The sequence below is a fragment of the Chlorocebus sabaeus genome, chromosome 25 (genome assembly GCF_047675955.1).
Source record: "Chlorocebus sabaeus isolate Y175 chromosome 25, mChlSab1.0.hap1, whole genome shotgun sequence".
Lineage (NCBI taxonomy): Eukaryota > Metazoa > Chordata > Mammalia > Primates > Cercopithecidae > Chlorocebus > Chlorocebus sabaeus.
This window is the reverse complement of record NC_132928.1, coordinates 26,422,484-26,444,569: the sequence shown is the minus strand read 5'-3', so window position 1 is coordinate 26,444,569 and position 22,086 is coordinate 26,422,484. Positions and strand designations below refer to the sequence as shown.

The 22,086-nt window shown below is 51.0% G+C and overlaps 1 protein-coding gene across 8 annotated transcripts in view; it reads left to right on the top strand.

Moving 5' to 3' along the window:
* Positions 1-21,510, top strand: part of PPFIA4 (PTPRF interacting protein alpha 4) — a 53,962-nt gene extending 32,452 nt beyond the window's left edge. For 2 of the 8 annotated variants that reach the window (XR_496482.3, XR_496479.3), the window contains 15 exons: positions 163-198; positions 418-551; positions 830-999; positions 3,235-3,328; positions 3,822-3,903; positions 4,268-4,468; positions 5,193-5,255; positions 5,866-5,892; positions 7,710-7,885; positions 11,899-11,996; positions 12,655-12,830; positions 15,605-15,673; positions 19,483-19,663; positions 19,874-19,983; positions 20,225-20,333. Coding sequence is in view for 4 of the 8 variants with exons in the window: in XM_073011629.1 (XP_072867730.1) it covers positions 163-198; positions 418-551; positions 830-999; positions 3,235-3,328; positions 3,822-3,903; positions 4,268-4,468; positions 5,193-5,255; positions 5,866-5,892; positions 7,710-7,885; positions 11,899-11,996; positions 12,655-12,830; positions 15,605-15,673; positions 19,483-19,663; positions 20,225-20,274 (1,557 nt within the window). In the remaining 4 variants the exon portion in view is untranslated. Of the gene's footprint in view, positions 1-162; positions 199-417; positions 552-829; positions 1,000-3,234; positions 3,329-3,821; positions 3,904-4,267; positions 4,469-5,192; positions 5,256-5,865; positions 5,893-7,709; positions 7,886-11,898; positions 11,997-12,654; positions 12,831-15,604; positions 15,674-19,482; positions 19,664-19,873; positions 19,984-20,224 lie in introns of all 8 variants that reach the window. The other 6 variants (XM_073011629.1, XM_007988896.3, XM_073011630.1 and 3 more) reach the window with 4 other exon arrangements.
* The last annotated feature ends 576 nt before the right edge of the window (positions 21,511-22,086 follow it).

Genomic DNA, 22,086 nt, shown 5'->3' with positions numbered 1-22,086 from the left:
CCAGCTTTTTTTTTTTTTTTTTTCTCTGGTGTGATATTCTCTCTGGGCCTGTGTGAGGCATTGAATCCTATCTTCTCATCCTAAGACTACTGGGCTCCCCTGGGGTTGGCTCTAGGGCACGGAGAGGGTAAGTCCAAGCTTACCCATCCCTCTCTCTTGCAGCCCAGTGACTTAAGAAAGCATAGGAGGAAGCTGCTGGTGAGTGCTGCCTGATGGCCCAGGTACTAATGGGTTCGCTGCCCCCATGCCCTTTCCTTTCGGCTTCCTCCCCCAGGGCCCTTCAGTCTGAGTCTGAACTCAGAGAGGCACCCAGGGCCTCCCCACCGCATTTCTCCACGCTCCTCCACCTCTTCTGGGCTGGGTAGACAGGCCCGAGATCTCTCCCTCTATCCCCTGACGGCTCCACTGTCTGTTCAGTCGCCAGTGTCTCGGGAAGAGAACCGAGAGGATAAAGCCACCATAAAATGTGAGACTTCTCCTCCTTCCTCACCCAGGACGCTGCGGCTAGAGAAGCTTGGCCACCCAGCCCTGAGCCAGGAAGAAGGCAAGAGGTAAGTGGAGCAGACCCTACCTCCAGTCTCTCCATCTGCAGGGTCCTCTCCTCCCTTCCTCTGCCTCAGCAGGGACCGCATCTCCCCTGTCCCAGTTTCCTGAATGTCTTACTTCTCTTTGAAACACCATCAGGGGAGGGAGTTCCTGTGTCTCCCTTGCCCCCATCCCAGTTCTGACACTTAATAGAAGTTCTTCCTGAGGTCTAACTTCCATCTTTCCTGCTGTCACTTAAGTATGTTTCTTCTTATTCTGTCCCCTTCTGGCTGTCACCCTGTAGTGCCTTGGAGGATCAGGGCAGCAACCCCAGCAGCAGCAACAGCAGCAGCCAGGACTCCCTGCACAAGGGCGCCAAGCGCAAGGGCATCAAGTCTTCCATTGGCCGCCTGTTTGGGAAGAAGGAGAAGGGCAGGCTGATCCAGCTGAGTCGGGATGGAGCCACAGGCCATGGTCTCTGTCCCCTTCCTAATGGAGGTCTGGGCGGGCATTGGGGCATCAAAAGCAGGAAGGTGTACTTGGACTGGCCTTCTCTGCCTGCATCCCAGGGACCAGTTGGGGGAAGCCCCAGGCAGGTGACCTCAGATCCGCAGAAGCAGTTTTCGGTTAGAGCTATTCATGGTGGAGTGGACTGCCTTATGAGGGGGTAAGCTTCTGCCTCTACAAGTGTCAGGAATTGGCTAGATGGCTTTATTTGGCATCTGTGGAAAGGTCTCCTGTGCTGAGTGAAAGATTGGGCGTCTGGGGTTTCTTTCAATTTGGAGATTTTCTGATGTACTGTGCTTGGGACCTTCTGGAGAAATCTCTTGGTTGTTTCTTTAGAAGAGTCAGTTTTTGATTAGAACTTATTTCTGGGTACATCTGGCCTCTGGGACTCAAAATGTGGTAACACCTAGTTATAGCTTTGTAGACATTAAATTCAAGGAAGCTCTTAGGCAAGTGTGACATCGTTATCACCTCTATGATAGTATAAAGGTCTAGTACATACTTGGCATGTGGTGAGTACACAATAAATGTTAGCTTTCATCTGCCCCCTCTCTTCTATTTCTTCTTTTCTCTTTTCTTTCCTGTTCCTCCACCTTTTCTTTCTGTTACCTATTCAGCCATTTGTTCCACAAACATTTATTGAGTAACTGCTGTATGTCTTAGTAACAGGTGCTGACCAACAGTTCATTCCTTCAAGGAGTTCAGTGTCTAATGAAAAGGAAGAAGTAAAGAGACAATTCCAGAACAATCTGTTGATAGAAATGTGCCCAGGGTGCTTGTGGGACTCAGAATTCGGCTATGGAATGATGGGGACAACAGGGGTGGCCTCCTTTGGTAGCAACATCTGAGCTAAAGTGTGAAGGCCACATAGGAATTAGCTGAGCCAAGGAGAGGTCTGTGTGTGGAGGAAGGGGGTGGTCTGGGAAAGGCAAAGGTTTGTGGGTGTGAGAGGTTGGTATGTACTTATGCCTGTTCAGAGTTGAGAAGAAGGAGGGTGGGAGGAGTGGGGAGATGGGACTGGACAGCTAGGCTGGGGCCAGCTGTAAGGGCCTTGCAGCATCTGTTTTAGTTTAAAAGTTCCCCTGAGGCAGTGGGAGCATTGATGAATTTTGTGCAGGGGAGGAACTCATCAACTAGAATAAATGAACCTTTGGACCCCAATGCATAATTAGACCTTTCTGCACCTCAGGAAGATGTGAATCAGAAGATAGCTAGCTGGCTGAGGAGGAGGAGGAGGAGGAGGGAGAGCATGAGAGGAGGAGGTCAGAGAAAGAGGAAGGAGAAAGAGGAATTCGCTGAGACGGGGAGAGGTCTGTGTGTGAAGGAAAGGGGTGATCTGGGAACAGGGAGGAGGAACATGGCCACGTCTGCTCACAATATGGGAGTGTCAGCCCAGAGAATGAAGTCCAGCTCCTTTCCCCAGTCCACAGGGGTGAGGGGAGTTGTGGAGCTGGCCACAGACAGGGGAAGCTGAAAGGTTTGATCAGGGGAAGAAGCATTTTGGGTGAAACCTTATGATTTCCGATGCTCTCTACACCATGCTGGCACCTAAAACTGAGACAGCACCTCAGATTCGTTTCTGGGTTACCCACACTTGTTGCATACTGTGTACTGTGTGGGGGTGACCAGGGCTTAAAAGAATTCTAAGATTCTGCCTCTGGCCATGAATTCTGTAGGGTTCTAGCATCAATTCAAGGAAATATTTAATAGAAGACAGAACTCTGCATGTTCCCCTTTATGGTTTTGTGCAAGTGAATGCACCCAGAGAAGGAGGCCCAGAGATGCAGCTCTCAGTGTGTGGATTTCCCCACCCCTGACCCAAGCCAGGGTCATCCTTCTCTCTGAGCCTTGTAGCCCACTTGTGTTTGGGGCTCTGCGTTTCCTTTGCACCTTGGCTTGGAGGAAGGACAGGTTCTGTCTAGGATTCTAGGGTGGGATAACTTGGGTCCATCTGGCTGGAAAACACCCCCAAGGCTGAGGCTCCCAGGGAGACTCTGAACTGGGGATGACCTGCTTGATGCCATTCTCTGAGACTGCCTGGATGCAGGGACACTGAGCAGAAGCTCCAGGAATAATGGTCCCGTCAGACCATGGGTTGTCCTCTGCTGAGGAGCCTCCTGCTGCTTCTGTTCCCCACCCCTGATCCAGGCAAGGGAGGAGAGGCAGAGGGGTTGGCTGATACACGCATCTCTTTCCTTGTAGTTCTGCTAACAGACTCCGAGTTCAGTATGCAGGAGCCTATGGTGCCTGCCAAGCTGGGGACCCAGGCAGAGAAGGACCGGCGGCTAAAGAAGAAGTAAGAGCCACAGGCCAGATTCTGCCAGGATGGGGCCCAGCCCCCTACGCACTTCCCTTCCCCTGAGCTGCTGTGAAACTGAACTCAGGGACCCAGACCCCAGCAAGGCCCTTCCTGAACTGAGTTGGCCTGGTCCATATGGGCACAGCAGGGCTGGGAGGAGGTTCTTAGGATAAGCCTAGGGAGAAGGAGGCAAGGGGGTTATGGGAGAGTGACCTGGGTCCTGTGGGTCTCTGGCAGGGCAGATTGAAATCTAAGTCAATGTCAGGTCACATGCAAACAGAGAGCTCCTCGCCCTCTGGGGGTGGAGAGGTGTTCCTGCCCCATTTCTTGTCATACTTCTTCAGAAGAAGGAAGAGCAGAGCAGAGGAAGTCCAGGGTGGGGAGCAAGGGTTGTGGGTGTCCAGCTCTTGCACAGCCCAGTGGTCCCTGGAGCAAGAACAGTTAAGAGACAAGGAAGAACTAGTGAGTCTGTTGTTCCTCTTCCTATAAGACACCAGCTGCTTGAAGATGCCCGCAGGAAAGGAATGCCCTTTGCCCAGTGGGATGGTCCTACTGTGGTCTCCTGGTTGGAGGTAAGCCTGAGCAAAGGGAGTCCACTCAGGGGTCTGGAGGGAAGGATGTTTGGGGTGGGCAGAGGGGTGATGGCCTAGAACTTTTATAGTATGTTTCTTCTCTGCCAAGTGCACATGTGCCATACCTAGCATTTAGCCCCCCTCCCCCTCCCCAACACACACACATACCAGTCAGAGGACAGAGTTGATGCTACTTTTAATCTGTAAAATGAGAGAGTGAGGATTTGAGGACCTCCACATTCCTAAGGTCTGCATTTGCTATTCGAGTCAGTGGATGAGGCCTGGCCCTTGCCCCTTGCTATTGCCAAACTCTTGGTGGTAGGGCCCAGGCCTTGAATTACCTCCCTGTGCCCGGTGTCTGCAGCTCTGGGTGGGGATGCCTGCCTGGTACGTGGCAGCCTGCCGGGCCAACGTCAAGAGTGGTGCCATCATGTCCGCTCTGTCGGACACAGAGATCCAGCGGGAGATCGGCATCAGCAATGCCCTGCACCGGCTCAAGCTCCGCCTGGCCATTCAGGAGATGGTGTCACTGACCAGCCCCTCTGCCCCGCCCACCTCCAGGACTGTGAGTGGCCCTTCCCTTGCCCAGGACATTTTCAGAGGTTCTGGAACAGAGTTTGCAAGGTCTCCTGTTGGGCTTTGGGAAGATGGCAGCATTGAGCCCCGCCCCTTCCTTCCCATCCTCACAAAGGGCTCTCCCTGCTCTTCAGGAGGATATGACGTTGATTCTAGGAGGATCCCAGCAGCCTTGGTTCCCTGCCTCTCACATACCACCCATGGGGCTCCATCTCCCCATCCCTACTCTGCCAAAATTTCCAGGTCTCTGGGCAGTTTCCAGGATGGGCTTTCTGGGGTTTTATATGGTTGCCAGGTTGGGGGAAACAAAGGGAAGAGGGCATTTGTGAATATTGTCTTGGTCCTCTAACCTCAATCAACACAAGAATGCAGACTGTTTCGCCGCCCCTGGGGTGGAATCTTTCATTACTGGCCATCTCCATGATTGGGTCAGCCCCATTCCAGGTCAGCACTGTGCATTCTTACTCATCCGGGAAACATTTATCGCGTGCTTCCTATGTGCCAGGAACTGTGCTAAGCATCGTGGATATGATGATAACAGAGATGTGGCTTCTGCTGTCCACTTGCTCAGAGCTAGGCAGTGTGCAAGCTGTGGGCTGGGCCCATTGGAGGACTCGGGGAGGGAGCTTTGTCCTTGTCCTTTGGGCTCCCAGCCTGATGGGGATCCTGGGAACCCACACCCAGGACCAGCTGGGTTTCCTCTCTGCCTACAGTCTTCTGGGAATGTCTGGGTCACCCATGAAGAGATGGAAACTCTGGAAACATCTACTAAAACAGTGAGTCTGGCCCTTGGCCTTTGGCCCTGGGCCTGGGGTTGGGTCTGATGACCCCCACAAGGATGAGGGAAAGGCTGTGGGCAGTCAGAGTGGGCTGCCATCGATCTCATGTGAGGTTGGTATCCCTGAGGTGTGATCTGCTCTTAGGGTAGAGGGTTGTCGGGAGAGGGGTGAGGCTGGGAGCAGTTTGTACGTGTCCTTCCCAGGAGGTCACAGGCTTGCCCTGGGCCGCTGGTGTGCTGCAGTGGAGGAGAGTTGGGCTGGGGAGGGCTTTGCCCTGCTATGGACTTGAGCCACAGGGTCTCTGCCCTTGTGCTTCCTCCCTGGTGGAGGAATGGGGAGTGTTGGGAGAGCTGTGCATCTTGCCTGGCTCCCAGTCAGACCTGGGAGATGTGTGTTTTTGCCACACACACTTTTGCCCTGCCTCACCGCAAACATGGGTGCACACACCAACCTTGTGTTCTCTCTTAATCATCCCAACAGGCTTTCCCCAGTCACCCAGCCAGATGCTGGGACATCTTTTTCCTCTCCTTGATGGGGCCTAGGGTAGAGCTGATAGGTTTTTTGACTTTGCCTGTTTCCCCTAACACGCTGCACTTGTTCCTGCTAGGACAGTGAGGAGGGCAGCTGGGCTCAGGTAAGACTCCCTCCCCTGTCTAGAACCAGCTCCCAAAACTTCAAGACAATGTTCTTCCAGTAGGTTCTCTCCCCAGCAGGAATCTCTGAGTCCTTCTTCACATGAAAAGCCCTGGATACGGGTTCTCTGCTCCCATCAGAGTGCACCCCACCCCCCACCCAGTACCCTTTAGCTGCTTGTTCTGGTTTCTCAGGGTGGTAGGTGAGGAGCCCCTGCATCCCTGGCCCTTCTCCTCAGTCTCACCCTTTTCCTGGGAATAATGAGACCTAGATTAGTGTGAGTCTTTCTCCTCTCGCTGTCCTGCTCAGGGGCACTCTGGTGAACTGAGCGAAGGTCTTTCATCCATTTCATGAGCAAACATTTATTGAGCAAATATAGGGATTAGGCCTTTCCTGACTCTCTGGATATAGAAGTGAAGAAAGCAAGCCCTCATGGAGGCAGTAAACAAATAAAGGAATAATATCAGTAAACAAACCATGTCAATAGGGATAAAAAAGACAGTCTCAATAAGTAAACAAATAAAGGGACAATATTGGATAGTGATGCGAGCTGTGAAGAAGAATGAAGCAGGGAGCAGCACTGTGTATATCTGCTCAGGGAAAACCTCACGAGCAGGAGACTGGCTGAATCATTCATGCCATAAAACACCCTTGGCAGAGGTGATTGGGGGGATCTGAGACATAGGATGTTAAATGAAGAATGCAGATCCTAAAAGATGCGTGGAATTTGATAGCAAAACTCAAAAGCAAACAAAATTAATCATATATTGTTTAGGGAAATATACATGGATGATTGTAAAAGGTGTAAAACAGTTTTTTACAACCAAAGGAATAGACAGAAAACTCAGCATAGTGGTTCCCTTTTACAGGGGCAGTAGGAGACGTGTGGTGACAGCGAGCATCAGTGTGCAAACAGTACAGTGTGGGTAATGCTTTGCTGCTTAGCTTGGTTGGTGTCCACTGTTGCTAACTTCATTTATATGCTTCATAATGAGCATGTTACATATAGTCTTGTGTGTATCAGCTATTACATTGTTAAAAGAGAACAAAATAGACTTTTTCCATCTAAAAACATCAAGTAAGGATAAGGAAAGAGTCAGGTAGGGTTGCTGTGAAAACTGAAGCGTTCTCAAGATGGGTGGTTAGGGAACACCCTGCCCAGGTCAGGAGGCGACGTCCACATGGCACAGGCCCTGCAGGACCACACGGCAGGGTGTGTGTGGGAAAGCAACAGAGGACCTGGAGCATTCTCGGAGCAGAGGCTCAGGCCTTAGAGAATGAGCGCTGCTGGCTATTCAGGCACAGGCCATCATCCTTTATTTTTTTCAATCTTCTGCCAACATTTAACTTCCTTGCTTCCTGCATAAAACCAACCTTGTCCCGGAGTGAGACAGGCTTCCTTTGCCACGCTGCAGGTCCTCTGTAACACAGCCTCTCCCTTGGGCTCAGCGGGCTTGAGGCTCACTGAGAATCAGGAAGGCACGTCTGCCGCACAATACCGCAAATGCAATCCAGAGTCAACAGGAAGGATTTCATATTAGCTGCTGCCGGGATAGCTACTTCTGTTCATTAGTGTAGATAATTGATATGTGAGTGGAACTGTATCATTTCGAGATCTTATAAAGTTCCATTTAAAATCCCCACCTCCCGCCACTACCAGCCCCCTTATTGAAGATAAAACTGAAATTGTATTGGAATACCCTTCCTCCCTCATGGGTGGAGGATGGATTCATGCATCTCCCAACCAGCTATACCAGCCTCAGCCTGCCGGCTCTACCTTCCTCCCCCATAATAGCCTTCTGCATCTCGTTTCCCTAGACCCTGGCCTATGGGGACATGAACCATGAGTGGATTGGGAATGAATGGCTGCCTAGCCTGGGGCTCCCACAGTACCGCAGCTACTTCATGGAGTGCCTGGTGGACGCCCGCATGCTGGACCACCTCACCAAGAAGGACCTGCGGGTCCACCTGAAGATGGTGGACAGCTTCCATCGGTGAGTACGGCTGGGGCCCAGGGCCACCTCCCTCGTGGGGGCCTCCCCTAGCTCTGAGGGTCTGCCTCCAGGAAGAGAGGTGCCTTCATCTCTTTCTGTGGCCTGTTCTGAATGGCAACAGGTCTCCCCCTTGGGAAAGTCTCCCTTGTCAAATCCTTGTCACATCCTGTAATTTGAGGATTTGATCCTCAAATTGACCAGGTTTCTGTCCTTATAATGACTAGGTCATTATGTCTAGTCCTAAAGACACAAAAAGTCATTTTTCTTTACCTTCATCTCTTTTGAGATTTTCCCCCAGGTCTGAATTTTATTGCTTGTCTTTGCACTTGCTGAATTTGCTGTGTTAACTCTCACAAGACTCAAACTGAACCTAGTGTTCAATTTAGGTGTCTCATTCCAAGTTGAGGGGGAAGATCTTCCTGGGCCATTGCCCTGCTGACATCCCAGATCGGAACCTCTCTCCTTTGGGCTCACATCCTCTTTTATAGGATGTCATCCAGTCCTCTCCTCCTCTTTGCTGAAAAGATCTTCTGTTCAAAAGTGTCTGCGGCACAGGTCCCAAACTGGCAGCCCGTGGGCAGAATTTGGCCCACAGACTTGTTTTTGTTTGGCCCACATATATCTTAACAACTCAGATTGAGCTGCCAGTATTTAAACAGTAGATTTTATATACAATTCTGGATTTCTGGCTTCTCTTGAAAACTTGAAAGCTCTGTCAACACATTCTAGCATGGAAGCAACCAGCTGGAGCTAAAGAGCGGAGTCCACTCAGGATGGGTGGGCCTGCTCCAGGGTCCACAGCCTCTTCTCTCACTTGTATTACTTGCCTGGTCCCAGCAGGCATTTGTGTTGGAGAATGCAGTTGGTGGCCATGGTGCTAGGAGTTGGCAGTTTTTAGGAAGTCCTTCTTAACATCCAGCTTCAAGTCGTGTGGGTGGCTCTTTGAGCCAAGACTTGTCTTGGCTGGATAGTAAGACCAGGAATAGGGCTCTTCAAGGTTCTCTCAGGGCTCTGTGGATGTCCTGTGGTCTCTCCAACTCAGAAATCTTATAGAAAGTTAAATCTGGAAGGGATCTTGTTAGCGTGCCTGTTTTGTGGATGAGAACATTAAGGCATGGGGAGGAGCAGTAACGCAGGTCACTCAGGGATGATAGCAGAGTACAGGGGAACCCAGGTATGCTGACTCAAGTCCAGTGCTCTTGGCACCACTCTGCACAGAGCCTCCTGGCTTGGAACCCTTGGCCCATCTGACCCCAGCATGAGGGCTGACTTGTGAGGGAAGACTGCATCCTCTCCTCTGCACCCGCCCCCACCCAAATCAGCCAGGGCTGAAAGGGAATCGTTTGTCTCTGCCTGGAGGCTGCCAGACCCAGCTGCACCTGTCCCCTTCTCAGTGATTGATAGGGCTGGGGAGAGATGAGCTGTTCCCCTGCCAAGCCGGGATGTGCCTGGGCTGCTACAGGATCTGTCAGCCCGGCCCCAGCCAGGACTGTGGAAATCCTCCCCCCAGCCCCTCTGCCCCATCCCCAGGAGAGAACTGTGGCCTGAACGTGGGGTTCTAGGTTCAGCTCCGAATCTTGAGTACTTCAGAGTTTCTAAAGCATTTTCACATCTCACCACCAAACTATGTGTCTACCTGCTTTTATTCCATGTAACATTTCACAAGCATGTTCTTACGTCTTTAAAATTTCTTTTAAATCATAATTATTATAAGAAAGGGATATTTTAAAACCTTATTTTACAGATAAGGAAAACAAGTTCAATAGAGGTTGATTTCCATCAGGTCACCCAGCCAGGTGATTACAGAATGAGGCTCAAATCCTTATCTCTTGACACCCCACTCAGAGCTCTTTTCCTTGGGACATGGTGCTCTATCGAGCAGGTCTTCTAGAAGAGCTCCTGTTTTGGTAGGACAAGCATGCACAATAGTCATAAATGTCACCCTAATAGTGCTGCCACTAACGAGTGCCTGTAATGTTCCCAAAGGCTGGGCTAAGCCCTTGCATTTATTGTCACCTGCAAGACAGGTGTGACCCCATCTCACATTTGCTGGGTGCCTCTCAGCTAGGAAGGGGCAGAGCTGGCATCCAAACCCAGGTTGACTTAACTTTAAGGGCTTTATATTTTTGCCATGGTATGCAGCAACTTTGAAAGGAACTGGACTGGGCCGGGCGCGATGGCTCAAGCCTGTAATCCCAGCACTTTGGGAGGCTGAGATGGGCGGATCACGAGGTCAGGAGATCGAGACCATCCTGGCTAACACGTTGAAACCCCGTCTCTACTAAAAAAAATACAAAAAACTAGCCGGGCGATGTGGCGGGCACCTATAGTCCCAGCTACTCCGGCTGAGGCAGGAGAATGGCGTAAGCCCGGGAGGTGGAGCTTGCAGTGAGCTGAGATCCGGCCACTGCACTCCAGCCTGGGCGACAGAGCCAGACTTCGTCTCAAAAAAAAAAAAAAAAAAAAAAAAAAGGAACTGGACTGGAAATTATAGTGAGATTGAAACTAGACAGAAGGCATTTCCAGTCATGAGCTGTGTGTGCACATGCCCGTTCACAGTGGACCAAGGCTTAAACCAGCGGCTTGAACAACACATGGGTGACTTGGGCCAGAAAAGGGTTCCTGGAAGTGGCGTCTCTGAGCTCTGTTCTAGGCAGAAGAGCCTCCTGCTGAGAAGTGAGGGGATAAAAGGAGGGAGCAGGCTGCACAATTTAATCTCACAAAGCAGTGCCCTCAATAAGAGTCAAAAGCAGGCAGAGTTGGGAGGGACTTTCCATTCTAATTCTGTAAAGATGGAAAAACTCAGAGAAGCTGAATGACAAGGTAGCGTTCGTGGAAGGAAGAACACTATAGCTCTTCCAAGAGGGAATGAGCTGCCTTGAGAAGTAATGAGTTCACTGTCCCTGGAGGCGCTCAGGTACAGGCTCAGTGACTACTCTGAAAGAAGCTACAGGGGTGACTCCTGCCTTAGGTGGGAGCGTGGACCAATGGCCTCCAGGGTTCCTTCTGACCCACAGAATCTGTGGTTCTGTGTCTGGCTTAGTTACTGAATGCTTGCTCTGCACCTGATACTGTTTAAGTGCTTTTAGTAATTTGTGTGAATTAATTATTTCATTTAATTAATCAAGCATTTGTAGAATCCCTGCTCTGTGCTAGGGGTTTAGGATCAGTGAACAAAACAAAGACCCCTGCCCTCATAGAGCTTATATTCTAACTGGAAGAGACAGTCAAGGAATAATAAATATATGGTATGTTAATAGACAAAACATGCTAGGAAAAAATGAGACCAGGGTGAGAGGGATTGGGAGTATGGGCCAGGGGTGGTAATGGTGATACTGCAATTTTAAATCTGATGAACAGTGTGACTAGTGAATTGGACTGAGAAGGTGACATTTAAGCAAAGACTTAATGGAGACAAAAGGAGTAAGCTACACAGCCGACTGGGGGAGGAGTGTTCCAGGCAGAGGCAGCCACCAGTGCAAAGGCCCTGAGGCCTGCAGCCCCAGTGAGCCTGCTGTGTTTGAGGAGCAGCAGGGGTGTCAGTGTGGCTGCAGCAGAGAGAGAAAGAGGGAGAGTGGCTGAAGGGGCTGTTAGACAGGTGGCGGAGCAGATCATGGAGTATCTTATAGGCCGTTGTAAGGTCTCTGAGTGAAGTAGGGATACAAAGGGGTATCTTGTTTTTGCTTTTTCTTTCACTTGCAGGTGGTAGGGGTCTTTGTCATTCCAGTGCCTGGAGAGAGGGACATGTTGGTTTCATTCAAAGAACTTTTTCCCCATCAATCCAGGCCCGCTTCCTGACTGAGAGGGAGGATATGGGTTAGACAGAGAAAGGGAGTAACCCTGGGATGGTTCGCAGGCAAGCCCCTGGGGAAGGAGGAGCATGGGGAGGCTGGGGTGCTCTTTGTGCTGGAGGCAGTAGGTCTGGACGTGCTGTAGCTAGTGCTGGATGTGAGACAGGTGGCGTGGGAGTGTGGCCCCACTGAGGCTCTGGCTCAGGGGCTGTGTGCCTGCAGAACCAGTCTTCAGTATGGCATCATGTGTCTGAAGAGGCTGAATTATGACCGGAAGGAGCTGGAGAAGAGGCGAGAGGAGAGCCAGCACGAGATCAAGGGTAAGCTCATCAGGCTTGGAGAGGGTGCAGGAGTAGCCTGCTTGGCTGGTCCCTGCCTTGGGCCAAGTGGAGGGGAGGCATTCTGTCTCTCAGGGAATCTTCCAGTCTGACAAGGAAGATGCAGCCTCACCTTAGGGAGCTCCCAGTCTGATGGAGGAGACATGGTCCATGCCAAGTTGGCTATAATCCCCTCCCTCCACCCCACATACCAGACTGCAGCCACTAACTGGACAAATGCAATGAATCCTCTGGGATAGTGTTATAGACTGGTGTGCTTGTGGAACTTGGTGACCTGGATGGGGTTGGATGGGAGATGCAAATCTTAGAGAAGACCTTGAAGGTGAAAAGAATATGAAGACTATTCCAGCTTGTGACAGGGGGATGACCCGTGCAAGGGCTCTGGGGAGAAAGCTCAGAGCCTGTTGGCCTGACCCCAGGTCCTGTAAACTGGCAGGGATGAAATGAGTGGGGGTTGGTTCCCCAGGAGCCCAGGTTCCAGGGAGGACAGAAAGAAGATACAGAAAGTTGGGGATGGGGTGGGAGCCAGAGAGCAGGGTGGACTGGGGCTCTGGGTTTAGGGAGTTCTGCTTCTGTCCTCGGAGGGTCCTTGATGAAACGTAGTATCTTCTCCCATCCCTTTTCTTCCCCCACACTCCAGATGTGCTAGTCTGGACCAACGACCAGGTGGTTCATTGGGTTCAGTCTATTGGGCTCCGGGATTATGCCGGAAACCTGCATGAGAGTGGTGTGCATGGAGCCTTGCTGGCCCTGGACGAGAACTTCGACCACAACACACTGGCCCTGATCCTTCAGATCCCCACACAGAACACCCAGGTGGGTAGCCTTTTAATCAGTCAACCTCAGTCTCTCCCTGTCTCCCTTACTTGCTCTCTTTCTTTCCCTCATACACAAAGGCTTAGGTATCTTGGGGTTGGGGAGCTTTTCTAGGGCCTATGCCAGAGGGGATTGCAATGTCCTCAGTTGTCCTCTAAGTGGTCCCCTGTGCCTAAGCAAGCCCTCATGGGAACACATGGTCTTCACATACAGAGCACACCTAGCACGGGCCTGGCACACAGTGTGCTCTTACAATGCACATCCCCATCCTGCCCTGGGTACCTCCATCTCCTCCTAACCCCACTTCATAGCTGAGACACTGAGCCTTCCTTTTCATCCTGCTTCTCTGATCTGACTTTTCTTAGAGGGGAATGAGCCCCATGGCCCGTAGGGACCAGAGAGCCCATATCACCTTTGTCTACCACCCTAGGGATCTGCTCCTGGGCCCCCAGGCTTAAAAAAGCGAAATATACCAAATTACACAGCCCAGAGCCTCTCCATGCCTGGGCTTTGGCTCTCTGTCAACAGCTTAAATGATTAAACATCTCATGAAATTACGTTTCATCATTTTTATGGAGCTGTCATCTAAGAATATATCTAAATTTTCTTGAACCTATTTATATTTTTGGCCTTTCTAACTTCCTGTGGGTAATAGATTCTAGAAGTGCTGCTTGTTGTGTGGAGTACTTCCTGATTTTATTTGTCCTAAGAATGCCCCTGTCAGGCCCCTGGGGAAGGAACTACCTCCTCCTAATAGTTTAGGTTTGGTAAGGCTATTTGTATTTAACCAGTTCTCACCTTTTATAATTTCATAAACTCTGATTGTATTGCCTCTGGGCCCAAGCCTTTGTCTCTCCAGACAGAGTGTTCTTAATTCTTTTAGGCTTTCCTCATATAGACTTGCCTCTGTCCCCTGATTGTTTTAGCTGCCCTTGTCTGGACTGTTTGCAGCTGTCAGATCTCTTTTGAAATTCAGCCACCAGAGCTGCACAGGCTATTCTGGGAGCAGACACGTTTTGGCTCGAGTGAGGGTAGGGCTGTGTTGTCTCGTAATTCTGGGCAGTGTGTTGGCCTTTTAGGGGTGGTGGCAGTGTACAGGGCCAGTGTGTCCTGTAGGCATTCTGCAGTGACCCCCCACCCCCACCCCAGCCAGTCAAAACGGATAGGACAGATCCCTTCATTCTTCAAGAGAAGCCTGGATTTCTCCCCCAAGTGCAGTTTTCTCCACTTGCCCACTTTGGACAAGCCTCATCTGCCACTTTCCTACCCACTCACATCACTTTGTGAGATGCTTCTGAAATGTACACCTGTCTTCCTCACCTTTCACTGCCCAGAGGAGCAGTGTCATTTGGATACTTGAAATTTACTATGCTTCTCCTTTCAGATCATTTCTAAAAATGTTATGTTCCCAATACTGGCCCAGACTGTCCTTATGGAACTCTATGCGTAATATTTTCTACCCAGAAATGGACTTTTCTCTTTCTTTGATTTCCTATCTCGAATGCATTCAGTTTTGGAGGAAAGCAATAATTCTGTAAATAGCAGCAGGGACACCTCTCCATGGCTTTCTAACCTTTCTTAATTTCCTGACCCAGTCATTGAGCTGTTGGAAGAAGTAGTGTCTGACCCAATATGGAATCCCTCATTTAAAATGGTTAAAAATGGCTCGATGTGGTAGCTTAGGCCTGTATGCTCAGTATTTTGGGAGGTCAAGGTGGGAGGATTGCTTGAGGTCAGGAGTTCAAGACCAGCCTGGGCAACATAGTGAGACCCAGTCTCTACAAAAAGTTTAAAAAATTAACTGAGTTTGGTAATGCATGACTGTAGTCCCAATTACTGGGGAGGCTGTGGCGGAAATTTTGCTTGAGCCCAGGAGTTTAAGGCTGCAGTGAGCCATGATTGTGCCACTGCACTCCAGCCTGGGCAACAGAATGAGACACTATCTCACTCAAAAAAAAAAAAAAAAAAGAAAAAAGAAAAGGTCTGGTAGCAGTTTTGAAAACTTTTCTGTTTCTGGCATTTCTGAAAACTGTGAATGAATTAATCTCCTGGGAGGCCTAAAGAAAGTCTGTATGTACACAGCCCAGGGACAACCAATATCCATAGCTGAGCAGGCTTCCTAATTTTAAGTTTTTGATGTGAAAACTTATCAGATATATTTATTTAATCCAAATCAGTCACATTCTGGTTATCCATGGTTTACATGCTTACGTACCCCTCCAGAAAGACAGGCACGATTTTCCCCTTTCAGACAATTTTTTTTTTCCAACTAGATGAAGTCTCTTTATCTATGTGTTCTATGATCCTACTTATTTGTTTTTTTCTTAGAGACAGGGTCCTGTTCTATCACCCAATCTGGAGTGCAGGTGTGATCATAGCTCCCTGCAGCCTCAGACTGGTGGGCTCAAGCTATCCTCCTGCCCAACCGGTATCTGGGACTGTAGGTGTTCACAACCACGCCCATTTAATGAATTTTTTTTTTTTTTTTTTTTTTTTTGAGACAGGGTCTCACTATGTTGCCAAGGCTGCTACTTTTTTAAAAAAATTATGTTTTTCTAATTTGCTGTATATGAAAGAATCCTAGGCTTACAGCTTTACTTATGAGTTTGCTTGAAGGAGCAGCTTCAGAAAGGTGTGTAAAGGCCTCTAACAGGCTAAATGCACTGAAGCCTTGTATCTCTGCCCTTGGACCCTAGGAAAATGGTGAAAGATGGCATAAAGGTAGTTAACTATAGCCCTTACCACCTTTCCCTCTCCTGCTCTATGGACTCCAGGCACGCCAGGTGATGGAAAGAGAGTTCAATAACCTGTTGGCCTTGGGAACAGACCGGAAGCTGGATGACGTGAGTACCTGGCCATGAATTAGGAACCTTGGGGATTTGGTCATCTTAATTGGATTAAAGTTCATGAGTTCTGCCTTCCCTGGGCTAATTGTTGGAAGGCTAGTCTAAGGGAGGAGAGCCAGAGGGGATGGGGATGATGAATGTCAGGGGGTTGAGGAAATGGACCAGCCCTAGAAGAACTTGTCTGGGGTAGTAATAGGTTGTGGAGAAGTCTCTGTGAAACTCCTGTGCAAAAGCTGAAGGCCCATGTGTTGTACTTCCATCATCTTCTAATTCTATGCCCTGCCTTCCTATCCACATAGGATCAAAGATTTTCCCCAAGGGCCATATCTTTGGGATCACACCTTTTTCTTGATGTCTCAGACCGTATTTCTTCAGTGCTGAGCTCAGCACACCTCCAGCCTACTCAGTAAGATTCCAGCCCATCCTTCAGGAGTGTGGATGTGTGGAGGCAGATCCCTGCTGAGGTTGTTAAATTACAGGTTTTGCTCTCCTGCTCACCAGTGCAGTCTGCACAGCTAAACACACGCTCGGGCTTTTACCATCCCAGGTTTCCCTAGTTTCACCCTCTGGTCTACCTTCACACCATGTTAAAGTTTTCCTCTCTCCACCCTCCTGGTCACTGAAGGAACAGTCCCTTGCACTTGATTTCATCAGGCCTTCCCCTTGAGTTGAGGGCATTCTGAGCTATGGTCCCCTTTGAGATGCCAACCTAAGCATCCTGCTGTTTTGTTTTGTTTTGCACTGGTTTGCTGAGGTCATAGCCCCTCCTTGGCCCCCACCGCCTCTTCCTCCCTTCCTCTTCCTTTCCTCCTCCCTCCTCACTTTCCTATCACTGCCCTTGCCTGTCAGGTCTGCCCTAGTTGATTTGGTTCCAAACAAGTTAAAAGAAAGCCCAGAGTGTTTTTCACTGCTCCATCTTCAGTCAGATCACTGTTTCTTAGTAGGGTTTAAAACAGGGCTAAAATCCACCTTTGTAGAAGGATTGCTCTGCCTCAGGGAGACACAGGGTACTCTCAGGAATGTTTGTGGAAGTGTTTTCTTCACAGAGGTACCTTGAAGTTTGGGAGAAAAAAATATTTATATAAGTATTTGTTTTGGTCATTTAGATACCTTAAAGGGGATAAACTGGCAGCCCTCCCACCCCAACCCAGAGCTGTCGCAACTCTTGAGAGATCTCTGTTTTCCTAATGCCCCTGTGGTATTGACCCTCCCACTAATTCCACATGCACTTAGGATCTCTGCTTTCTTTGTTGCTGTCTGGAGAAATGACTCCCGTATATTTAGTAGTGTGGTGCTGTCTAATTTAGAAGCTATGTAGTCCTTCAATCCTTACAAAAATAGTCTTTGAATGCCTGCCCTGTGCCAGGTATTGTGCCAGGCATGGTGGTTAGTGATGACGATGTCTCACTTTATGGTAATGGTCACCACATGAGATAAGTTATGATGCCCATCTTACAGATGAGGAAATTGAAGCTCAAAGAGGGAACTTATCTGCTGTGGCAGAGCAGGCCCGGAACAGATGCGAGTCTGATTTCTGAGCTCTTCTCCCTTGTTCCACTTCCTCTGGGAAGCTTGTGGAGCTATCTGACCTATCAGGCCCCAGACACTTGGGTGGAGTTATTGATTAGACATTGGGGTGTACACAGAGCTGTGCAGTGGAGTTTTTGGGAATGCAACTAGGTGTGGGCTAGAGAGGATGGTTTTTGTGGGAAGCGTAGAGTAGAAGCCAGGTCCTGGGAATAAGGTAAGATTTGGGGTTGAGGGGAGGGTCTGGGGTCCAAGGAGACTGCTTCCTGTCCAGCTGTCTAGCACATCATCAGCAACCTTCAGCTGTCTCTTGCAACCACACCCTCTGCCGATTTTGGTTCTTAGTGTCCCTTTTGAAGCTTCAAGGCTCTTAAGGGTAGTATCCAGTTCTCCCTGTACATGGAGATGAGGACTGAAGGGAAGTAAGGAAGAGGGGAGCGGGAAGGAGTAACATCTGACTATTAGGGAACAGGGGAGGAATGCAGAAACAGGTCCTTAGGGTTGGCTGAAGGTGGAAATGGAGACAAGGGGAAGGCGGGAGAGAGAAAAGAGGTTCTGGGCTAGGGTAAGAGCAAGATCATGGGGAGGATAGTAGTGACAAGGCAAGTTCCTGACAAACTCAGGAATGGGACTCCTGCATAAACAGCCAGCTGCCACCTATTCATTTAATGAATATTTATTGAGTACCTAATGTGATCCTAGGCATTGCCCAGAGGTTGGAGATACGTTGGTTGGAACAAAAAAGATTATGGTTTCTGCCCCATGGAGCATAGAATTTGAGAGGGAGAAAGAGTGAGAGAGAAAGTGAAAGGTATGGAGGTAGGGAGAAAGGAAGGAGGTGGGAAAAGGAGGAGAAAAGAGATGCAGTCATGCATGGCTTAATGATGCTTAGCCACGGGGATAAGTTCTGAGAAATGCATCATTAGGCAATTTGATCACTGTGTGAACATCATAGAGTGTACTTACACAAACCTAGGTGGTATAGCCTATTGCACACCTTGGCTGTATGGTATAGCCTGTTGCTCCTAGGCTACAAACCTATGCAGCTTGTTACTGTATTGAATACTGCTGGCATTTGTAAGTATTTGTATATCTAAACATAGAAAAGGGACAGTAAAAGTATTATAATCTTATGGGACCACCATTGTCTATGCCGTCCATCACTGACTGAAGCATTATGTGGTGCATGACTGTATTAATGAAATAATCTCATAAATACATATAAAAGTGCTACTAGGATGAGTGCTGTGACAGAGAGGTACATGGTGCTGAGAATTTATCAGAGCATTTGACACACTCAGGGCACGCACAACAAACCCTAGGGGGCCAGGGCTGGGAGGGGTTGTTGAGGCAAGAACAGGCGGGTGAATGTCCATTGTTCCTGCTAGTCCCACTTTGCCTGCATCAGCTCCGAGAACATGGGGTGGAGGGAGATTGGGCATGACTTCCAAGCAGGGTGATGGAGGCTCTAAGTGTGGGGTGCGGAGGCCTGTGCAGAGGGGGATCCTGTAGGGTTGGGGTCCTGGGTGCCCTGTGGCAGAGATGGTTATTTTGGAGACATGGCTGGCATGGGTGTGGGGGACAGATGGCAGGGGGGCTGCCTGCCATGTCCTTTGGAGGAGCCTGCGTCTGCTTGGTGGGCTGCCCGACCCATCCCTGTTACAGGGTGATCTCATCTGATCCCATTAGTGATAGGCAGCCTGAGAAACAGGTCGGGCAGATGTTACTATTACAATTTAACGATGAGGAAACAGACTCAGAGGGGTCACTCATCTGGTACAGGGTCACATAGCCAGTAAAATGGCAGAGCCAGGTGTCTGACTCCCGCCCGACACAGTACTCTTCCGGCATACTGGCATACAGCCATTCGGAGGCCCCAGAAGGACAGGATGGCGTATATAGGGACTGGCTGTCACCTCCCATGGGCTGAGGCTGAGGAATGCCTTGAAAGGTGAATGGTCATGCCAAGCCCACTTGGAGAAGATTGCGGTGGGCTGGGAAACAGTTCAACTGCAGGATGGCAGACCCCAACAAGATTCTCCCTCACACACTCCCTCCATCCGCCACCCGGAGACAGGGAATTTCAGAGTCGCGGGTTTCCCCATTCACTGTACAGATGGGAAGACTCAAGGCTAGAAAGAGGAAGTGACCTCGCTCCCTCTTTCCAAAGGGGTGGGAGTGGTGCCCCTAGAACCAGCTGCGACTGGCCCCCTCCAGGCAGGGCGTGAGGATGGCAATTCCAACAGGCCCTCGGGCCTCTGGTGTTCCCCACGGTGCAGGGGGATGACAAGGTGTTCCGCCGCGCGCCCTCCTGGAGGAAGCGCTTCCGGCCGCGGGAGCACCACGGTGGCGGCGGCATGCTCAGCGCCTCGGCGGAGACCCTCCCGGCGGGCTTCCGTGTGTCCACCCTGGGGCCCCTGCAGCCCCCACCGGCCCCGCCAAAGAAGATCATGCCTGAAGGTGAGTAACAGGCGGGCTGGGCATGGCCGAGGCCCAGCCGAGCGCGGGCTCCTTCCTGGCACCCTGGGGCCGGGCCGGGTGGAGAGGGGCGAGGCCGAGGCTGGTGCCCCGCGCTCTCGGGCTGCCGCTGCACTAACGCCCCGCGGGGAGCGTGTGCGCGCACTAACCCGCCGCTCTGTGTGTTCTCCCGCGGCTGCCGACTTCTCCCAGCCGGGACGGCGGGGGCGCAGAGACTGGAGACCTCCACGGTTCGGACCTACTCCTGCTGACCCCCCACCCTCCCGCCCGGGGTCTGACGGGGAGTGTGCCCGTGGCTCGGGGTAAGTGGGCCAGGCCCAGGGACGCAGGCACCTTGCTGCTGGCCCTCGGCCGCACGCACCTGCCTTTGGCTGCCGGCCTGGCCCTGCCGCTCCAGCCCCGCTTTCCAGCACTGCCCGGCTTGTCCCTTCCTGCTTCTTCTGGCCCGGGGCGCTTTGCGCTTGGAGCATGCTGTATTGCCGCTGCCGCACACATCCTGCAACCTGTCTCACAGTGTGATGCCTGTCTCTCTCTCTCCCTCAGCTCACTCCCACTATCTCTACGGACACATGCTCTCCGCCTTCCGGGACTAGCCACGGCCCCCAGGGCTGTCTTCCTTCTGGGTTTCACAGGCTCCACTGGCCCTGACCCCTCCTGCTCGTTCCCCTTCCTTCCGCGGCTCCTAGTCTCGTCCGTGACTTTACGGTTGCCCTGGATCTCAGAATATATTCGTCCACCCTCTCGGCACCCCACTACCCAGAGTCCCACCGTGTGTCCATTGTAAGTCTGGTGGGTGTGGCTGGGGTCTCCTGGTATTGTGGAGGCACCCAGGTTGTCCACACTTGGGATTCTGGGGGAAGGAGAGAAGGGCCTCCCAGGGTGGATGTGAAGCCACCCTTCCTCTTCTGGACCCAGCCTGGTCTGCACCGCAGCCTCCACCAAGACCAGGATCCTGGGCCATGGGCTGGGATGATCCTTCTAAGAAAGGGTCATTTCAGACGCAGCCCTGTTTGGGCTATTCAACCTTAGGGTCTCTTTCCACATCTGGCTGTGCCAAATGGTTTGGCAGCTGGTTTTGGCATCCCCAGCATCATCACTCTTCCAACCCATCACCATGACTGCGGTTCCTGTCCCCATTCTCTTGGGGACAGGGAGGGACTGGGAAGGGCTACTGAAGACCCCATTCTCCCGCAGGATGGTGAGGCTGGGAGGAGGAAGACTGAGGTAGAGATTCCAGGCCCTGGCATAAGCTGAATCCCAAATGTGGGTTTGGGAAGACCCAGAGAGAAATGCATCCCTGAGCTCTGAGCCAAGGGTGAGGATGGGGAAACTCTAAGCCCCTGCCCAATAAGAGGTGCAGGCAGACCAGCCAGAGAGAGAGCTGATGGCCTCTGGGTAGCCTTAAGCCCAAAGGGCAGGGGGAATGTCCCCTGCCCCAACCATCGGGTGGAGCTTCTGCTGGGCTGTGGGGAAGGGAGGTTGTGTGGATCTTGACTCTGGGGCAGAACAGATCTAACCATGCATTGCCAGCTCTGCTCCCAGCATCCCTTTCCCTTCTCTCCTCCTCTGCCTCACTTTAGTAATCCCAGCCCTATAAAAATGAACATGATGGGTGGATGGAATATACATTGACCCTAAAGTCAAGTTTGGGGAAAAGGCAGACTGACGCCTCCTTTCTCTGACCTGCCAGGAAGAAAATAGCTTCTCCTATAGTGATTCATGTCCCAGATTCAGGAAAACCAATGTTGGTGAAGTCAGCCACTCTTCTGCTTGTCCCCAAATCACCTAACCCTCATCCAGAGCTCTTTTGGTGTATAGGGACTGCCTCCTCCTGGAATTCCTAAGATCCACCCAGCTTCCACCATTTTCATTGCTTTCCCCAGCAGCATGGTGGGAACCTGAGCTGAGGGATACAGGTCCTGTTTTGGTAGGAATATTATTCCCAAGAAATACCCCCTCCTCACCTACTCTCTCATCCTACCTAGGTGCCTGAAAATGTTCAAGACTTATGTTCAGGGTGGGATGATGGAACCTAGGGCTTCATCAAAGTGAGAGGAAAGGAAAAGCATCTGGCACGTGTTTCTTGGAGAGGGGCCAGTGCAGTGCCATCCTACAGGTGGCTGGAGCAGCTGCATTGCAACCTGATCACCTTGAGTTCTGAGCAGGGGCTAGTCTTGCAGGTGAGATAATGGGCCAGGGCACCCAGTCCAGAAGGAGCAATGGTACCTGGGCAGTGCCAGGGCTTAGAGCCTGCTGCTCCTTTTCAGTAGAGGAGAGGCTCATCAGTGGTGTGGTGGGGTGGGCTCTCCCCTAGGCTTGGGCAAGGCAGCCACTTGCCCTTGCTCTCCCTTAGTGTTCCCTGGCCTCCCTGCCATCAGGTTGCTGGGAGTGGAGATGGAGGGATT